The 19,775-nt window shown below is 41.7% G+C and overlaps 3 protein-coding genes across 4 annotated transcripts; 1 reads left to right on the top strand and 2 right to left on the bottom strand.

Annotated features, from left to right (window-relative positions):
• The first annotated feature begins 360 nt into the window (after nucleotides 1-360).
• best1 (bestrophin 1) lies at nucleotides 361-5,621 on the top strand. Its single transcript, XM_072385966.1, has 10 exons — nucleotides 361-597; nucleotides 861-1,154; nucleotides 2,425-2,519; nucleotides 2,636-2,869; nucleotides 3,123-3,277; nucleotides 3,371-3,448; nucleotides 3,563-3,715; nucleotides 3,800-3,880; nucleotides 3,978-4,129; nucleotides 4,213-5,621. Exons 2-10 carry the CDS (start codon nucleotides 1,003-1,005, stop codon nucleotides 5,285-5,287), a joined length of 2,175 nt encoding a protein of 724 aa, XP_072242067.1. The 5' UTR covers nucleotides 361-597; nucleotides 861-1,002; the 3' UTR covers nucleotides 5,288-5,621.
• Nucleotides 5,622-6,078: 457 nt separating this feature from the next.
• Nucleotides 6,079-9,193, bottom strand: fth1b (ferritin, heavy polypeptide 1b). Its single transcript, XM_072385963.1, has 5 exons — nucleotides 8,951-9,193; nucleotides 7,855-7,958; nucleotides 7,612-7,758; nucleotides 7,295-7,420; nucleotides 6,079-7,197 (listed from the first exon to the last, which is right to left on the bottom strand). The coding sequence occupies exons 2-5, from the start codon at nucleotides 7,954-7,956 to the stop codon at nucleotides 7,039-7,041; spliced, it is 534 nt and encodes a 177-aa protein (XP_072242064.1). The 5' UTR covers nucleotides 7,957-7,958; nucleotides 8,951-9,193; the 3' UTR covers nucleotides 6,079-7,038.
• Nucleotides 9,194-9,658: 465 nt separating this feature from the next.
• On the bottom strand, nucleotides 9,659-19,391 carry incenp (inner centromere protein). 2 transcript variants are annotated; one of them, XM_072385964.1, is made up of 21 exons: nucleotides 19,202-19,391; nucleotides 17,898-18,046; nucleotides 17,643-17,753; nucleotides 16,929-17,548; nucleotides 16,766-16,808; nucleotides 16,290-16,359; nucleotides 16,057-16,183; nucleotides 15,920-15,959; nucleotides 15,693-15,780; nucleotides 15,458-15,598; nucleotides 14,514-14,531; nucleotides 13,516-13,625; nucleotides 13,298-13,418; nucleotides 13,104-13,208; nucleotides 12,735-12,886; nucleotides 12,350-12,470; nucleotides 11,908-12,051; nucleotides 11,291-11,326; nucleotides 11,086-11,148; nucleotides 10,840-10,993; nucleotides 9,659-9,936 (listed from the first exon to the last, which is right to left on the bottom strand). In XM_072385964.1, exons 2-21 carry the CDS (start codon nucleotides 18,035-18,037, stop codon nucleotides 9,761-9,763), a joined length of 2,580 nt encoding a protein of 859 aa, XP_072242065.1. In that variant the 5' UTR covers nucleotides 18,038-18,046; nucleotides 19,202-19,391; the 3' UTR covers nucleotides 9,659-9,760. The 2 variants fall into 2 exon arrangements, with proteins under 2 accessions (XP_072242065.1, XP_072242066.1); XM_072385965.1 differs by having other exon boundaries at nucleotides 10,840-10,996; nucleotides 16,057-16,171.
• Nucleotides 19,392-19,775: the final 384 nt, after the last annotated feature.

The raw sequence follows: 19,775 nt of genomic DNA, 5'->3' as shown, positions 1-19,775 counted from the left end.
ATCTCTACTTTTAGAGTTTAGCTCGCCGCACTTCGCCCTGCTGTTGGTCCGCGGGTTAGCCAGGAAGGGTTAATCACTAACACCTTCTGACCAGCAACAATTCAGCTGAACACATTTTTTCCAGTGGAGGGGGTCGCACACAGGAGTTTTCCACAATCAAATACCTGCCGCTGCTTTACATGGAAAAACATGAGTGCACATGAAGAGAATATGCTCAGAGGTGATTGTTTGACACATTAAAAGGACAGCGTGCGTGTGTTAAACTTTGAAAGGATGACTTATGATTGCTGAGATTTGTTCCTCAGAGTCAGTATAGATATAGGCATTCAGCATTCAGCATTCAGCATTCAACTCCCTGCCCATCTGTGGCAGAGTGGGAGCCCTGCAGTACTCATATTCGTTCAGATTAACAGGACCCAGCCTAACAATGCAGCTTTGTTACAGAAACGGATTAACGCATCAAGTGACCGGAGGTGTAAAAGTCCCTTGCTCTCTTTTCCTTTCCTACTTTCCTGTTTCCAACATTCTCTTTGGATACTGCCGCCATACATCTCGATTCACAGTGAATATAATGGCCAGGCATTTTTGTTGTCAGGGGTAAGTGAATACATGACTGTTGGGAGCTTTAAATGTTGTGTTTCTCTGGTTTAGCTCTATATGTTTTACTCTAGAAATCGCAGTGTATTAATAAAATCATGGAAAGTATTAACCAAAATGATCAACTGAATGCAAAATGGAGAAAGAAAATGTCGATTTGATATGGAGACAGTGCTCTCTGTCACAATGGGGATCTAGACTGGAATGTAGAATAAGTCAGAAACATACCAGAGCTAAACTTCCTGTCTTGTTTATTGTTGTAGGTTTGTGACCAGGTTGGCCTTATGAGTTCCACGCTGATTGCTGAAGTTGAACTCAGGTGAAGCCCAGAAAACAAAACTACGCTGGTTTCCTTCATGTCAGACCACAAACAGTCGGGAAGTTGGCCAACAAGCAGTAGCAGCAATGACAGTGACGTACTCTCGCAGAGTCGCTGATGCAGGTCTGGGGACCTTCTTTCACCTGCTCCTGCGATGGAAGGGCAGCATCTATAAGCTGCTCTACAGAGAGCTCATCATCTTCACTCTGCTCTACTATTTCCTTACTGTCGTTTATAGGTAACTATTGACAAAAAGCTCTTTGAGCCTCGGCCATTTGTTAGCCAGCAAACTGCCAACAAAGGGAGAGGTAGTACTCTGAAAACACAATAACCTGCTCCGATAATGATGTTTCCACTGAAGTTGCTTTTCAAATAGATGTGGACTGAGAGCAGTCCACCTGTGCATGTAGCTGGACCCTCAATCAGAACTGGAACAGTAACATGTCATCGTAATCTTTAGTTACATTTTGAGCAGAATTATCTAACTTTAGGAGGAGGTGTTTTCATTTCATTGTGAGTGAACAAGTTCTTGTTGTCATCACCAACATAAAAAAAGTGGAATTTGCTGGATAGAATATTTTTAGATGCGGGTCAGAGCATAGTGTGTATCTCCTAGTTCATGTCATGGATTTTATACAAAAAAACATTTAAACATTTTTAAAACAATTTCCAAATGCTTTTTAGCAGTGATATTTGAAAAAGTGATCAGTCACAAATACAATTCTAATAATCTTTTTTAATGATGCAACACATTAACATACACAAGGGAGGCATTAAATGCGATGCGGTCCGGTCCGTCACACCACCACCATGCACTAAGCCTCCAGCATCAAACATACTGCAGAACATACTGTCATCTTTTTGACAAGTCGACATAAACTCAGCATTAAAAATACCAATAAAGTTTTCATTCATTTGCCAAGAACCAGTGTTTCTAATGGTAACATAGTCTAAAAATATCTAGTTTCCAGCTCTGATGCTATATTTTGTTAAAATTTTTATAAAGGACTACATAAAAAAATCATTTTTTTCAGTTGCTCTGGTAAAAAAAAAAAAAAAAGATGTCTCATTAACTTGTTGACCGCAAAACATTCAGTGACAACGTTTAGTTGCCAACTGTCCTTATGATTTTATTAATTTTACTCTTAAATTCTAAGTCTGTGAAAATTCTAAGATTGTTGAAGCTCAGAGACAGTCAGAGACTAAAATAATTACATTTTTTTTCATGGAGCCAAACTTCAATATCACATAACTGCAAAAAAAAGGAAATCAATCAAAATATTTGATTGATTGTGGAATGACTCGCACCTACATGTTGCTATGTTACAGTTTTGAAAACAGGGTCCCAAACTGTTTTACAAAAGAGTTTCAACACAGAGTGGGACCCACAGATGACTAAACACAAAACAAAAACCCAGATTACATTAGGCAAGCGAGTGTGACTGAAGCGCTTTGTCACAGTGCCCACCTCTCTGCTTTTAAATCTAATTGTACGTTTTATTCTTCAGGTTTGTGCTAAAAAATGACCAGAAGAGGCTCTTTGAGAAGCTTGCAATATACTGTGACCGCTATGCAGAACTCATCCCTGTGTCATTTGTGTTGGGTGAGTCGGGACTGATTTTTTTCCCCCTGTTAATCTAAGCCGAACTCTTATGTTCTTCGACACTGTTATTGGAATCTGTTATCTAACTAGTTATACTTTTTAAACCCTTAAAACAGGTTTTTATGTGACCTTGGTTGTGTCCCGTTGGTGGGGCCAGTTTGAGAACGTACCCTGGCCAGACCGTTTGGCAGCATTAGTAGGAGGTCATGTTCGTGGGACTGACGAGGCCTCCAGGCTGACCCGAAGAACTCTGATGCGCTACGTCAACCTATCAGGTGTGCTCATCTACCGCTCTGTCAGCACAGCCGTCTACAAGAGGTTTCCCACCATGGAGCATCTGGTGCAGGCAGGTAAGACGTGAAGATGAAACCAACCAAAGCCACCGGTTTTCAGCTCAGTCTGAGTCATTTAAAGGTCTTTAAGAGGCTGTGAGGCAGTGCTAATGGAGCAGCATGACACAGGTTCACACTGAGCCCATCTTAAGTGGTTAAACTAAGTGTAATGCACTGGGTAACATAATAACTGGGTTTATGCCACCACTTGTTACAAAACAAACACACGTGACTTGGCTGCTTTCATTTCCACGCTGTTTGTCCCTCTTAGGTTTGATGACCTCAGAAGAGCTGAGGCACCTGGAGGAGCTGCCCTCCCCACACAACAAATTCTGGGTGCCCTGCATGTGGTTCGTCAGCCTGGCGCTGAGAGCAAGGACTGAGGGTCGCATCAACAACGACGTGGCACTCACAGCCATTTTCACCGTAGGTGTTCATGTGCATCCTTCTCTTGGAGAAACTCTCAGCTTGCAAGCATTTTCTGGTTTTGCTTGACCTCCTTTGTTTCCCTCTGTTCAGGAGTTGAACAGTTTACGGGCAAAGTGCATGAAGCTGTATGGTTATGACTGGATCAGCCTGCCTCTCGTCTACACTCAGGTTCCACTGTCACTGCATTCAACTGATAACTCCTATAATAATCTTGAACCTAAAACCAGTCAAAATGCTTATGATTGACCAAAAGGCATCAATAAAATAACTTTTTTTAATAAGGTGGCAACAGTAGCAGTCTACAGCTTCTTCCTGGCTTGTCTGATTGGTCGTCAGTTCTTGGATCCAGCTCAGGGATACCCCGGTCATGATGTGGACTTCTACCTGCCTGTTTTTACCTTGCTCCAGTTTTTCTTCTATGTCGGTTGGCTGAAAGTGAGCACTGCTACTAGATCATCTTATACCTTCGTTTGTGCATTTTTGAGCTTCATTGAAGAGTGTTTTGTTTCATGGTCTTAGGTGGCTGAACAACTCATAAATCCTTTTGGTGAAGATGATGACGACTTTGAAACAAACTGGCTTGTTGATCGCAATTTGCAGGTGTGGATCTGAACCAAACCATTGCTGCTACATTTTTTTACGGATAACAGACGGTGGCCGTCTTGTTTGACTTGCAGTGGTTTCATTTGTGTTTCAGGTGTCCTTGCTGTCAGTGGATGAGATGTATGACAGCTTGCCGTTGGTTGAGAGGGACATGTACTGGAATGAGTCTGAACCACAGCCTCCCTACACTACTGCAAGTGCTGAACATCGCAAACCCTCCTTCATGGGTTCAGCGCTGGATATCAGGTGAACTTATATTTTCCTTTTTTCTGGAAGACAACATTTTTTATACTTTACATTTGGTTGACCATTTTCCTGATCTTTCCCAGTGTTCCCAAAGAAGAAATGGAGTTCCAGTCTAACCTGGAGCAGATCAAAGAAAATGAGGAGGCCAACTACTCCACCCCGCTACTTGGAGGGCTTGGCCGCCTTCTTGGCGTGCAGTCCCCTAACTTTCCTCGTTCCTCCCGGGTCTCTCTGTTACGCCGGCGCCCTGGAGCTCCACTCAGCCGCTACCCTCTGTACCTGCACCCAGCAGCTCCATTAACTCCAAGTCAAGCTCGCCAGCCTTTGAACCAGGAGCGAGACCCAGACTTTGCCTTCTCCACCATGCCCTTGTATGAGAGACCAGGTTTCTACAGCTGCCCACAAACACCCATCCACTGCGTGCCCCCTGCAATGCCTCGCCCTCGGCCCTTCCGGCGAACCCAAAATGAGTGGGATCGCAGTTGTAGCTCAATGGCGCCTCCAATGGTGGGCTCACAGTTGCTGCCCCCTGACACTCCTAACCACATCCCACCACCTCCATCCTCTGCTTTCCCCTGGCTGAGTGGGGACAGTGAGATGCAGAGTGCTCCAACCTTCTCCTTCCCTGACCCTCCACCTGAACTCTGTCCAATATCTAAACTCAGACCAGGACATGGCCTACTGTCTCGCCGCCCTCCTCCTCGACTCACTCTGGACACCCTGCCATCAGCTGATAGTCAGCCTGGACCCCCCAGTGCTCGGACCGCAGGAAGTGGAAGTGAAAGAGTGTTCTCCTTCACTCCCCCTTCCAACGCAGTGATACCAAATCCCAGTAATCCCAACAGTAGCTCCAGCAGCATTAACGCAACAAGCACCAACAGCACCGGCACAACAGGAAGTCTCTGCAATGGAACAAGCCACAGTAATTTCAGTAACCATGGGGGCTTCAACTCAAACACGAGGGGGAGCAACGGGGGCACCAACGGCGGGCTGAGCAATAACATGAACGCTGTTTCCACTGCAGCACCGCCGCAGCAAGAGACCAATCAGCAAAACTCGCCCAATGATTCAGGAATCTCATTGGCTGAAGGGGACCTGCTGGGTGTTCTGGTGGATGGTGGAGTGAACAAGACAGCAGGAGGGAGGAAGCAGGACTGACCTTAAACGATTAATCAGAAGTTGAAGTAGCACCCTGACACCCCCCACTGGTTTGAAATCTTATGTCTCAATGCCTCGAGTTTAGAATTTGGCCAACATCACTTTGTTGTTTTTTTTTTTTTTTTTTTTTATGGAGCCAGAAGTGACAATGTTCGAACAAGGGGTCGGAAATTCGGAAACCTCTAAAACTGACATGAGAAAAAAAATGCATGTTTGATGATGAATATCTAATTATGGATTTTTTTCAGAAGGACTGAGTTATATGAAATATGGCGCTAGTGATGGACCTTTGGGGTCATTCTCATAACTGGATTTCATCAGAGAAGTTGACACTTTACTTAATAGAAACCACAGATGTATCAAAACCGACACCTAGTGGCAGTCAACAGTATTACATTTGAAGGACTTCATATAGGCCTCATGTTTCAGGCTCAGCCGCTGTGTCTGTCTTTAATTACGAGTCTAGGAGTCAAATAAACTACTTTTGAAACAGAGTATTCCTTAAAATCCTTCACAGCCACCTAAAAATGTATCTAAGTAACAATGATTTGTTACAAATGCTGAGCTCTTTCTGATACTATGAGTTAACTTTCACAGAATTTACCCAGTCACTGTGAAAAATGCCCCCTGTGAGATTCAGCTGCCTCCAAATTTCTCCAAATTGGGCAACATAAAGCCAAACTGTGCCCAACCTTTAACTCTGGAGGTCTTAGCTTCATCAATGTACTATCAAATAAATATCATATGAAGTCCTTTATCAATGTCAATTTTTAAAAAAATAAAAATTCATATTTGGAGCCATTTGAGTACTGTTGCTTTATTTTCTCATCATACAAGCATACTGTATGTACAGTTGGACTACAGATATTCACAAATTAAAAAGAAACCTCAAATACAGGCAAAGTGTCCTACAAAATCAAAGGTATACAAAAAAAAGCCCACAAATGACACAAATCAGTTCAATTATATCTAGGTTGTTCAATTAATTCAGCTAAATGAAAAAAATGCTGTCTTTCAATGATGGATCATTCAATTTGGCAATGTGCCATCTACTATTAATTTTTTTTTCTGAACAAATCCATCAATAGAAGAACCAACACCCGCTATATTGAAGTGTCTCTTGAGAGAAAATACAGGAAACTTAATAAACAGTAAAAAAAAAAAAATTCCCTAACAGTGTTTTCCAAGAATCATATAGTATATAACAAATATCAAGTGTGCTGTCTATGGCTATTTGTTATCTTTTAATTCTTATCGTGCTGTTAGCTCTAACTGCAGATTTTATGGCTTTTGAGTAGATGTGAATAAAGCTGGAGAGTAACTGTTCTAACGCTGTGAAAGGGAAAAGTATCACACTCTTTAAAGTCATGAACAAAGCACATTTTTGTGACCCTGATTGATATTTTTCTTTAACAACAAAGCTGAAACATTCATGGCCTCATCACTGGAATTTTACTTATAATAAACCCCTGTGACACTGTCCAGCCACCACACATGTATTGCTCAAAGAGAAGCTAATATTTATTGCAATCCTGTCCAGATCAGTAAAATATGAGGACAGATGAATACAGGAATAGCTACTTAACGATAGTTTGCAATTTGGAATGTGATGTGATGGGAAATCTGCAGCAGTCGAACGCAATCTTTGGACTTGGCAAATGCTGAGAAGCAAATAAAGTAGCATCAGTCGGTAATGTACGTTGCAAGTACACAGCTGGCATGCAGAAGTGGGCGGGATGATCGGAGCATCTTTAACTGCCCTCCTCGGCCATGGTGTGTTTGTCAAAGAGGTACTCAGCCATGCCGTTCTGAGGGGCTCCCATACGGCGCAGGTTGGAGATCCAGTCTGCCAGCTGTTTGATGGACTTCACCTGCTCATCCAGATAATGTGTTTCTATGAAGTCACACATCTGTGGGGGGGGTGAGGACAAAATGTTGCATCATATTACACGGTCAGACCCAGAACACAGATACTGTACAGTGTGCTCGCTTCTCACTGCTTCTCACATGAGGGTCATTGTGTTCAGCCGCAATTTTCTGCAGATCCAACAGGGATTGGTTTACGCTCTTCTCCAGCTGCAGGGCACACTCCAGAGCCTCCAGGCCGCTGCCCCACTCATCTCTATCAGGTTTCTGACACCAATAGTTCATGACAATACAAGAGTGATCCGAGTGAAGCAGAAACTTTCAACAAAAGGCAACCTTTAACACCAATAAGCCGTGTTGGAAGACAGCTTTGCACTGTCCTGCTTGCAGACAAAAATAAACGATACAGTTTACCGCCTCACCAAAAGCATTTCTTTAATTCATTAGCAAGAGCATACCCTGACGTCCTGCAGAAAGATTCGGCCTCCGCGGTTGTTCTGCAAACTCATCAGCTTCTCTGCATGCTCGCGCTCCTCTTTGGACTGTGCACTAAAGAACTTGGCAAAATTTGGTAGGTATTTGTCATCCCTGTCAAAGTAGTATGCCTAAAAAGGAAAAAGAAAAACAAAAGGGGGAGAAAAAAAGACATGTATTGCATCTGGAACAACACACAACACAGCTAGCTACAAAGTGTTTCTTACCATAGAGAGATAAACGTAAGAAGCGTACAGCTCCAGGTTTATCTGTCTGTTAATTGCGGCCTCGCAGTCCTGGTGGAAGTTTTGTCGGACCTGTGAAGTCATTTCTGTGCAGAATACAGATAAATGATGATGAGAACAGTTAGAAAATGCATTCACAATCCTCTGTTGGTCAAACTTTGGCTGTACGTTACAAGCCAGATTAAATGCTTACATTTATCTAAGGTCATCCTCAGCAAAACTTTGAAGTGGCGTTCATACCGTAATATAAGTCAGGTTGGTAATAGGGCAGCGGTAATGTGGGAAGCAAATGGCTTCCTGTGGCATCATTAGTCAGCTCATTTCACGTTAAAAGGAGGAAACATATCAGTGTCTTTAAGGCACACACAATAATCTTGCAAGACGTCTGAAATAAATAATTGTTTACAGGCTATTAAATGGTTTGTTCCCGATATTTTTAACCCGATGTGTCACAAACTGGTGTCAACACCTTCATTGCAGACTTTCAGACGGATTCATTCAAGGACCATGGTTATAATGACATGTCCGCGTCAAATCTCACATTATACAATAGAAGTGATTAGAAGTATTTTATTGAAAACAAAACACCCCCCCTCCCCTCCAAAAAAAAAAAAAAATCCAGTTCATTATCATTTAATCAACATGGGATTACATCATGGGGATGTAGAGCAGATATGGGTGTACCAGCCCTTAAGATCACGACTGCATTATTATTGATCCATGCTACATGCCCTGCATCTGACAACAACAGGAAAACAACCACCGATAATCCAGCATAAATCACTTTTTCAACGTCAATTTTAATTTAGAGATGGCTTTCAAAGAGCCATTAAAGACAACACCAGTTAAACAAAGCAAACAAGGTAAATAATGCATACAAATATAATGCCAACACGTTGGGTGAAGACAATATACCAGGGGAGCATGCACTGAGCAATTTACTGACGGATCTCAGCATTAATAATCGGGACAACTAGGCAACAATGTACGTTACAACATATTCGTAACGTGCGTTTCTGCGACCATCAGTTCACCTCAAACACTTTAAGCTAGCAGCGACGCTGTTAAATTAGCTTACCTGCTTCAATTCTTTCGCACTCCCAGGAAGAAATGACTACTCAGAGTTGCAGAAATGTGTTTGTTAAATTTTCAAAAACAGACTAACTGTGACTGTTACACAGCGATGCTGTCAGCAAACGCTCGTACTGTACAACTACGTAACAAGGTCACGCCGAAAGTGATGCTGCATTCATCGACACTGCAAACTCGGAAATCTTCCACTCAGACATGTTTTTCTTATTTGTGACCAATTATAAAACGTAGTCTTTGCGCCTTAAGTTGATTAATAACATAGATGACCACTAGATGGGCGTTTGTTCGTAATATACAGTAGTCACGCAAATTTACGTAGCCGTGAAGCCTTGAAGGGAAAACATTTTTTTAAAAGTTATGTCATTTCGAGGACCGCTTCCCACTCATCCGTAGCACTTTGAAAGCAGCGCATAATTGGCAGTAGAAGGTAATGGGGTCAAGTAAAACTGTCCCACATTAGGTGTAAAATTTAATATTTTCTGGAGTTAGCTTTCCTATTGGTTTCAAAAAAATCTTTACATTAATGTGCAAATGAAGAAGAGAATCATTCTTAAAATCACAAGCCTTTAATGTGGCAGATGGCTTGACATTCAGGGATATAAAATGCTCACATAAAAATGCCCACATATCTGATGTTTGCTCAAGGTTTCATAGCTTTCTTATGATAAGAAATAAAAACTCTTCATAAAACACATTCAGGGAAAAGAAAAAGACATTACTTTATTTGAAACAGACAGTCAAACATTAAACTTTATACAGCAGGGTACAGTATTGATACTGTATCAGTGTACAAACATTACTTGGTTCCAGCTGGAGGTGAGTGCCACACTGCAGAGCTGGTACGCTTAAAGTATCGCGGCTTGCTCTTGTAAAAAATGTTTTCCAGTCTCGGCGGCTCAATAATCCCAAAGAAAGAATCTAAATCAGGAGGGTTGAAGTATTGCTTCATAATTATCTGCTTCAGATTGGGCCCTGGAAGAAGGTACACACATCAAACAGGTTTGTTTAAGAATAACAAGGCATCTAACATTCACAGCAAATACAGAATTATCACGATACTGACAGACTGATCTAATCTGTGGGACAGATGCAGATTACCTCATTTGATTATGAGGAAATGGAATAAATTAACAAAGTAAATAATGTAAATTAAAGTCCCCTAAAATAAGCAATAATTGTCACATTGTGACATGTTTTTATTATTATTTTTGGTTTGTTTCAGGGTTTATTTCACTGGTCAAATGATCTATGATTTATTCATTTATTTATGCATATTCATTAAATTCAAACTCATATTTGCTTATTTCACTTCTCATTATACATTTATTTACTGGTCTTATTTTCTAATATTTTTTATTGATTTAAAAAATAAAATAAATTTAAAAAGTCCATTCAAAGCAAGGCCATAATAAAATAAAATAAAAGATCCATAATCCTCGGTGTACCGTAAACATTTCTAACTGTGAGGACGTGCCTCAATCTGAATTACTGTGGTCCTGCATGAGTGCACGTGAAACTGTGGCAACCGTCTGGACCCAATTCTCTGAACATCATGAGTGAAAAAGGCTATGCAAAGGAAGTGCACTGCAGCACCCAGTCAACACAGGCACGATGTTAAAGAAATGTTCGTTAAAACTGAGAACGTCTGAATGAAAGTTCTATTGATTCAATTGTATTTAATTGGAAAGGAAAATATCAGCAGTTAAAGCACTACAAACTGATGGCAGCCATCAGCCTGACCTGACACACACCAACTTGTAACAGATGTTTTTTTGCGGCTGTGGCATAATAAATGTTGCAGGTATAGACCTGTCTCACAAAGTAACCGTCAACCAACCAACAAAAAAAAGTTCTGAGTATATTAATCACACGCACCTTCTGCCCAGGACGGAATAGGCTTCCTTGGGGCAGACTCATCATCTGTTGAGTCGTCACTGTTTTGGTCCATTCCATAGTCGTCCACACCCTTGGTCACAATCGGAGGTTTATTTCCACCCTTTGGAGTAATGACGTAGGACTGTGGCGAGGACTGCTGCACGAGGAGGACGAATTATATCAGGAAATTATAAAAATCAGGAAATCATTTCAGCTTTTGAGGTGGAAACTGAGGTGTAAATATACCGTAATATCCACAGTCACATTCAGGCCGCCACCTTTTCCCACAGGTGTGCCCATTACCGAGCGCTGAGAGAAAAGAGAAGGCCGAGGGAGAGAGGAAACCAGTCACGTTAAATGCAAACGCTCACCTTCGTTAGCTTAAATGCAGCAGTGGGCGACACTTCCAGAGGCTGAAAATGACAAATGTGCAGCCGAGGGTGATTCTTACCTCCATATCCACAGTCACATTCAGAGCAGTAGAAGTCTTCATTAAAAGGGAAGAAAACAGAAGGAAAAAGAAGCGTGAGAAAAGTAATAACTTTACTTTTAAGATGTCTTCCCAGACACAACCACAAACAAAGAAACGATCACAGCGGCGTGTTTTAGTTGCTGTCTTTTCAGTGTTTACTGCTCTTTGTTTCCTGAACTAAATGATTAAATGTTGCCTTTTGGAAAGAAAAAAAAAAAACATTTTACAATAACATTCATTTAAAGAAACAACACATGGTTTGGGAGTTCTAATAGTGGAACAACAGAGTTTTCATACTCTTTCTACACCCCTGGTTAACAGGTTAAACTGCAGGGGGTTGTTAAGGTCTCAGTGGTCCTGTTTCTTATCTCTCTGCAGTCTAAAGAGTGCGTTCAGCCAGAGATCTCAGGGCAATCCACAAACAAGCCGACAGTTTTATAAGATATAAATGTGCTGCTGCTGATTAAATAAGTGACAAAAGACTTTCTTAATTTGAGTAAACCTGAGAATGCATCACCATTGGGCCGACTTCTCCCCTAAGATCAACTGTGCCCGTGTAGTTCTGGTTAAGCATTGCTTTTCCACTCTCAGTGTACCTGTGTATGAGCAGCATCTTTAGCAGCAGCCTCTTTAGCAGCGGCCTCTTTAGCAGCAGCCTCTTTAGCAGCAGCCTCTCTTTGTTTGGCTTCTTCTCTCTCCTTGGCAGCTTTCTCTTTAGCAGCCAGCCTCTGCCGCTCTTCCTGGGGGAAGAAAAACATGAACAAACCATAGAGTTTGGCAGCTGAAGTGGCCAACTTAGAGCTTCTGATAATCTTCCTACATTTGAAATTGAATAAACCAAGCAAACAAATAGTTGTCCCGTTTTTATTTTCATTAACCCCTTCCAGCCACCAATACATATATACATCTGGTTCTTCACGGTTGCTACAAACACCGTGCGATGAAGCTCCGATGATGCATCTCAGGTGGAGGGACAGACTGTGTCGCTGCTGCCACCACTCTGACCCATTTAAAACACAATAAGTTTCCATTTCTTACCAGTTTTCTTTTCTCCTCAAGTGCCTTTCTTTTCTCCTCCAGCTCCCTCATCTCCTTCTCTCTTGCTGCTCTTTCCAGTTCACGTTGCAGAGCAAGAGCTTTTTCTTTTTCCACTCGCTCTCTGATTTAAAAAAGATGCAGATCAAATGAAAATGCTTCATTTTACAGAAGTGAATGAATGATAATACTGATAAAAAACAGTCACCAGGTGTCGACTGTATGTACTGAAACGTAACACCGGAGATGAGACTGAGGGTGTGTGGTTTTCAATACAACCATGACAATAAAAACGATGACCATGCTAACTGTGAGATGACATTTTCATATCACTCCACTTAATCCGTATAATAAAGTTATGGGATAAAAAAAACAAAAAAACACTGACCTTTCAGCAGCGACTTGTCGTTCTCTCTCGAGCTCCCTCTCCCTTTCACGCTGCTCGTGCTCCCTCCTCAGCTCCAGCGCTTTGCGAGCTCGCTGTTCCTCTTCCTCGGCCTTCTTCTTTGCCAGCAACTCCTGCTGCCGTTTCTCTTCCTCCTGAAGCTTTTGAAAAAGATCAACCTCAATAACTTCACTGGACAGGAGCATCGAGCTCTCACCCTACCAAAGAGGTTACAGTTTTGCAGCGGGTAACTAAAGAGATGTCTGCAAATCTGATTACATCAGCGAGAGAAAACCCATTTGCGTAATGATAAAAATGAACAGACGCTGCAACAAAACACACCAGAAATAAAACATGAGCATCGTGTCTCACCTGCTGCATCTTCTTCTTCTTGGCATCTTCTTCCAACTTTCTCTTCTGCTCCAGCTCCTCTTGGCGCTTGATGGCGACCTTCTTCTTGGCCTTCTCATCATGACGCTGCACAGAGGGAAATAATAATCAGAGATCAGACTAGATGGGGTCTTATGGTGAAAATCCAAATTCAGAAGCACCAAACCAGCTGCTACCTTATCGTTTTTCTCATCAATCTGGGCCATCTTTTGCTCAATCTTCTTTTTCTTTTCTTCCTCTCTCTGCTCTTCTTTTACTTTGGCCTCCAACACTCTCCTTATCCTCTCGTCCCTCTTCCTGGAAAACAAATTTTCAAAGAAAACAAATTTATAATAATGATTTTTCAGAAAAGAAGAGAGGAATGTACCGACTCTGAAACACGTCGAGTGCCGACCTTTTAAGTTCTTCTTGCTTCTTTTTCTTCTCCTCCTCCATTTTCTTCATCCTTTCCTCCTCCTGCTCCTGCTTCTTTTTGAGTGTCTCCAGTTTGTGACGCTCTTTTGTCTGAGGAAAGAGAAAACAAGACAAGGGGGAAAGAAAATAGAGGTAAAAAAACAATTTAGGCACTTGCGTCAGTCGTAAATATGGTTAAAACTAAGCTGCGATTACATTAAATGTGGTGAACATCAAAATAATGCAACGTGAAGTGCAGTAATGAGGGAAAACCCTGCAAAAATGTAATATGGATAAGAAGATTTAATATATAGAATTGTGAGTTTTATCTCTATCATCCGAGAGACTTCAGAGGAAGTCAGTTACAAACTAAATCTGGCAAATATCAGCTCTTCTCATCATGTCAAATTGTTTTTACCGATTACAATAAATTCACTGCAAACCCCAAACATTATGGAAAAGGTGCAGTTTACAACTGCGACTGATACTCTAGATTTGCATGGCTCAGCTACTGTTATACTTCATCAAGGACCAGAATGAGAAGAGAAAAAGCTCACCACTAAAGGAGAAGCTAAGAGAGAACCAGCACATGTTATTACAGTTGTATAAATGTGACCTCACACACCCAGAGTGATCTCCACAGTGCTGAACAAAAGGAAACTACTGCACATGATTCATTTATTTTCAAAAAGTGATGTTAAAAGTTAGTAAGGCAGTGGCCCACAGGATCAGAGGGGGGGGGGGAGCAGCCCCTTCCACACATGGACCGAGTGCAATGAGGTTTATTTCCCGTGCATGGAGTAAAACTTTAAATGTGGTATGTCGTCTCAGAATTCTGGGAGACTCTCTCTCTAAACCGCGTTTTAGTGAACACGTGACTGTGGGAAAGGGGCTTACTGAGAGAAGGTGCCAAGTGACATTTAATCCAGTCACACAATGGGGTTGTTAAGACACCAACAAAAGTCCCACAAACAAAGAGCGCTCCGGCATTACACTTACCACAATACCATTGTTCATCTGAGGAAGGGAGAAACACATCTTAACAGGACAGCCTCACACAGTGGTAACAACACAAAAATGTGAGCCGATAATCAAAACGCCACAGATGTGGATGTCAAAGCCAACCATTTAAAAATCACTCTGCGACTAATCTTTTTGTTTGTGTTGTGGAAAGTTAAAACAGGCGGACCTTTGGACCGGCTGAGCTTTTATAGTTTATTGCGTGACCAATGGCAGCTCCGTGGATGCCACTGGGTCTCTTACCAACACCACATTTTAGAAGAGACAGCAAATTGCTTTACTTAATTTCTTCAGGTTTAGTTTAGTTTAAAAGGCAAATCAATCCCACGTATGCAGTTTGGCATTTTAATTTGTAATTTGGCAACTACTGCGGACCAATGCTCCACTTTGCTCACTTGTGTCAATACACTGAAGACAGCTGGTTGAACATTTTTAAACACATCACCCAACCGAGCTAGACTACAGTTAAATACAGCTAAGGAAAAGCAACATACAACTAATATTCCTGCTTACATGCAGCCACGCATAATGGCCAACCAAACCTTTTCCCCCTTCCATCAAACATTCATCGAAAAGCTGGCATTGCGATATTTGAGCAAATCCACAAACCTCTCGACATCCAAATCTCTAATCAAGTAAGTAAAGTATCAAATCTGGCTCAGAGAGTGTGTGTGTCTAAAAACTGCAGTAAAACTCCAGTGAGGACACATACTCTGACTGTGCTATTACAAATTCAAAAAATGCTCCTAAAACCCAAACATCAATCACAGAATTGATTCAGAGAACGCAAAATGCCAGTTCCACAACCCATAAATCATCATTTCAACATGAACGAAAGGCATCGTTAACAATGGTGGGCTATGAACGGCACATAAACCCAGTTGATGCCGTTAGGCTGGATCGTGTATTGGTGTGCCACTTACTTTAAGATCAACTTTCAACGGAGTGGTGTGCTTTATGAAGGACTTGATCACGCCGGTCCGACCGAGAGAGTTCGGAGTCATCATCAGCATCTGATTCTTCTGCACAGTGTGGAGGAAAGATCTCATGCTGGGTTTGATGGTCTATGCGTTAAGAAAAAAAGAAAGCATACATTATTTTAGTGTCCACTTATTCTTCGCTTCTTAACCACAATGAACGATTTTTTTTGCATCTTACACTTTGACTTTTCTTGGGAGGAGAGAGCCTCTTTGAGGGACTGTCCTCTACAGTATCTGGTGCTTTGCGTTTAGTACTGCGACTTGACCTAAAGACGTTTAAAAAAAAAAAAGGACATGAAACATAACCATTTCCTCTTTAACATTAATGCAGACATCAGAAAGTATGTGTATGACTTAGAGCGAAAACAAAATCCTGAGCGTGCGGCGACAGGACAATGAACACACCTCCGAACAGCCAGAGACATCGGTTGTCTCTCAGCGGCAACTACAAGAGAAACGCAAAGACGCAGTCAGCACATAAAGGTTTCAGTCTGCCAGAAAAGTGCAAACAAAGAAGTTCCAGTTCAAAAGCGTTCTCATACCTGCTCTTTTGACGGGAGTGCTCACTTTTGGCTCAGTGAACAACGCTGGAGGCGCCAGTTTGGGGGAGTTTGCAGCCACAGAACGAGTGACGCGTTCAAGCGATGCCTGCACAAGCTGATTTGTTGGCTGTTTGATTGATTTGAGAAAAAAAGAAAACGGTCAATAAAAAAAAAAAAAACAAACCCATGAATTCAAAATAATCCTTTGACCAGACGAAGGGATGTGCCATTACCTCTGTGGTTTCCTTTGGTTTGTTGGATGCAGCATTATCCACTTTGACTGCGGGTACAGCCTCTATGACGCTATAGCGGAGGATAAATTAAGATGGGTGAGAAACATTAATATTTTACCAGCAGTAATGTGTGACTCCGTGTAAGTTAAACAGGTAAATTTATCAAAAAAAGTGAAGTGGTGTGTGTCTGCAAGATAAAGGTTATGTGCACCAGTCAAATCGGCACCTTGACCGACAGTCAAAACCCAGAATTGTAAAAAGAACATTACTAATCTCTAGTTGGCGTTTTTGTATGCCGTCAATAAATGAAGTGAAAAGATGAAAACACAGAAGGTGTCTTATAGTCAAGCCACTTCTCAGCTTATAACCTTTGGGCTACAGAGCTCTGTCGTTATCATGAAACTATGAAACACATCATTACGATGCCCAAAGCACAACAATGTGGTCATCAGGGCAAAGAAAGTGGTTTTACTCACGGTTCTTCGTCCTCCTCATCTGCAGTGTCCATGCTGGAGTCCTCTGCAAAATGAGAACACAAAGGAAAAGAAAATCAGTCAGAATTCAACACTTTGGTAAGCTCTTGCATCTAAACATATGACTTAAAATAGCAAGAATAATGATAAACTATTCATTTCTTACCACCAGCGTTGCTACTACATGTTGAGTTGCCCGTACGATTTGCCATCCTCTTAAGCATAGAGCGGCGTGAGGCACGGCGAACTGACTCCTGTGTCATACTGTGCCTGAGACCAGCCAGTGAGTGACGTAGTTTAAGGGAGCACCGCACAGAGCTCCGCCTTGAGCTACGAGCAGCTTCGGCTATTGCGATCCTAGTGGCAGAGCGACCAGGAGAGGACTCTGGCTTCTTGGCGAGCTCAGCAGACAGACGCTCCTCTGATGAGATGCTGACGACTACCTCGGGAAAAGGCATCTTCAGTGGAGACCGGACAGCGTCACACCCGTCCACAGGTGGGACATCAGCATCATTCTCTTTGCTGTTCCGAGTCGCTTCTTCTTCCTCTACCAGCTCTGGCTTCTTGTCCTGCTCCTCTTCAACATTAATGCTGTGGCGAGGCGACTGGCTCTCGTCCTCCGTCACCTCAGGCTTTGTCCGTTTGTTTTTGCGGGTGGCACGTTTGGGCTGAGTCGCGGTGCTGGTGTCGGAGACAGAAACGTCAGGGACAGATTCTTCTTCAGAGATCAAATTGAGGGATTTAACTGAAGATCCACGAAGGTTACTGCGCTTTCCTTTTGAAAACCTATGTGGTAAGAGGAAACGACACTTATTTTAGTTACAAAACCCACGGCATGTTCAAGGCTTTCATTCCAAAGGCAGCAATTTCGGCAACAAACCTTCGCCTTGCTTGATTTTCTTCCTGGCGCCCCAACGATACACGCTTCCTACGACTATTCTTTTTCTGTGACGGTGTTTTGGGCATCAACTCCGGTTCCGCATTAAATTCTCTGAATTGAAGAAAAAGACAAAACCAGTTCATCAGGAAAAAAATAAATAAATCCAAAACCAACAACATCTATAGAAGAGAACAAAACAAAATAGAAGATCTCTGTCTGTTTGACAGACTTTTAACGGAATCAAGGCGGGCCTACCTTGAGAACATGCGATTGGCTTCCTGTTGGATCTCCTCCAGCCAAATCATGTGGACATTATCAATCTCATTGACGAATTCATGCGCTTTGCCATCAAACATTAGCATGAGGGAGTGTACCGACTCCAAAACAGAATTCATGTTGGCAGCCTGAGGGACATATGGAGCAATCAAAAATCAGGATAAGCTGGGACAGACAGGACATGCCAAGTATTTTCAAACTTATCATGGCAAACTATTAGTCACGCCTTAATATGTATTCTCTTGGGTTAAAAAGTGCAGTACAATTTACTTGCTTAAACTCTAATTCACTTCTTTTGTCTCATGTTCGTCCCTTTATCAAATACAAGTTTTCATTTTCAACCCTATAGTCCTTATTTTTGTTTTGAATGGTAGCATTCTAATCCATTTCACAATGGATAATTGCATTGTCACTGTTTTGTTGACGAATAAAGTTAATCAGTATTCAATTATGCAATATCGAGTTTCCTGTTCTGTTCTTGGATTAACAGGCTGCAGTTTACTATTGGTGCTATACACAAATTATATGTATTAAAGGTGTAATACCACAGTCGGTTGTCTAAAAACAGTTGGAAAACCTCCCTTTTAAAAGAAAATGTTAATAATCATGTTAAGATTAAAACAAAGTGGCCTAAACAATAAATAAAAATGATCCAAGTTGCAGCCATTGTTATCTTAATGCGGAATTTTCCACGTAAAACAAAACAAAACAAAACAAAAAAATCTTGTGAACTATGATGGACTCATGTCTACGAAAAGAAATCCCTGCGTGAGTTTACGTATATTGCAGTTAGTTATTTATCTTCTTATAAACAGATCCATTGTGTGCTGCATTTGCTTTAAAGCACTCTGCATGCCGAGTTTCTCTGTCGGGCGGATGGGTATGGTTTGGACTGATGACAATGTGCTCCACACCGACATTATGTTCGGCGTTTTTAATGCAGTGACACACTGCAGAAGGCACTGACATAACAATCAAACAAAACATTAATATGAACACAGTAATACCAGCGTTTTAAGGCTGGGCTCAACAGTTAACCTGGCCAAATAACGTTTCCTGAATAGCATGGTAGCTTAGCCGAAAAAAAGACCAACACGGTTACAACTTTGAAAAGTCCATGTTAAACACCTCGTAAAGACTTTGACAACATTTTATTTTAAACATGAGGATAATGGTTTTACATGACGAAGGTCTACAGTGTTTTTGACAGGTTAACGTTGCAATGTTAGACCGCTAACGTTCATCATCACAGCTAACATTGTCTTGGATGTCAAAATATTTACCTTTAATATCCGAGTCTCTGAAAAGGGAATATGTTGTTCGTTGCTCCGTAAAACAAAAACTAAATCAATCGCATACTTGCGTTAAAACAAATGGGCTAAAATAAGGGAATTCCCACTTTTATGTGTAAATACTTCGCTGCCCAAACGTCCCGAACAACAACAGCTATCCTCCCCAATGACCCGCTGAAACCGTTTATAACGCGTTCAAACTTAAGCAGCCAATCCTGAAGCTCTACGACAACAGATGTGCTCGATTTTACGAATGGAGATATCCGGAGGGGCGGAGCGCACGATGGAAACAATACAGCGAACGTTGCGGGGGGGCGGAAACTAAGAATTTGTACAATTAAAATCTTTAAACCCAACGGGTTATAAGGGCGGAGTTAAGGTGCTACACAGATTTAAATCAACCAACCGATATATGGCATGATTTGTTCCGCTCCGCCCAAGATACTTAAATACATGTAGGATGGACAGTCAAACACGTTGAATCCCGTATACCGTGTTTTAAAGAAGTATGACCTCGGTGTGCCTTGAAAGACATATTTCCTTGCAGTTAACAGAGGAGAATGAA

The sequence above is a fragment of the Leuresthes tenuis genome, unplaced genomic scaffold (assembly GCF_036924035.1).
Source record: "Leuresthes tenuis unplaced genomic scaffold, fLeuTen1.0.hap1 SCAF_5, whole genome shotgun sequence".
NCBI classification, from domain to species: Eukaryota; Metazoa; Chordata; class Actinopteri; order Atheriniformes; family Atherinopsidae; genus Leuresthes; species Leuresthes tenuis.
This window is presented reverse-complemented; position numbering and strand designations above follow the sequence as displayed.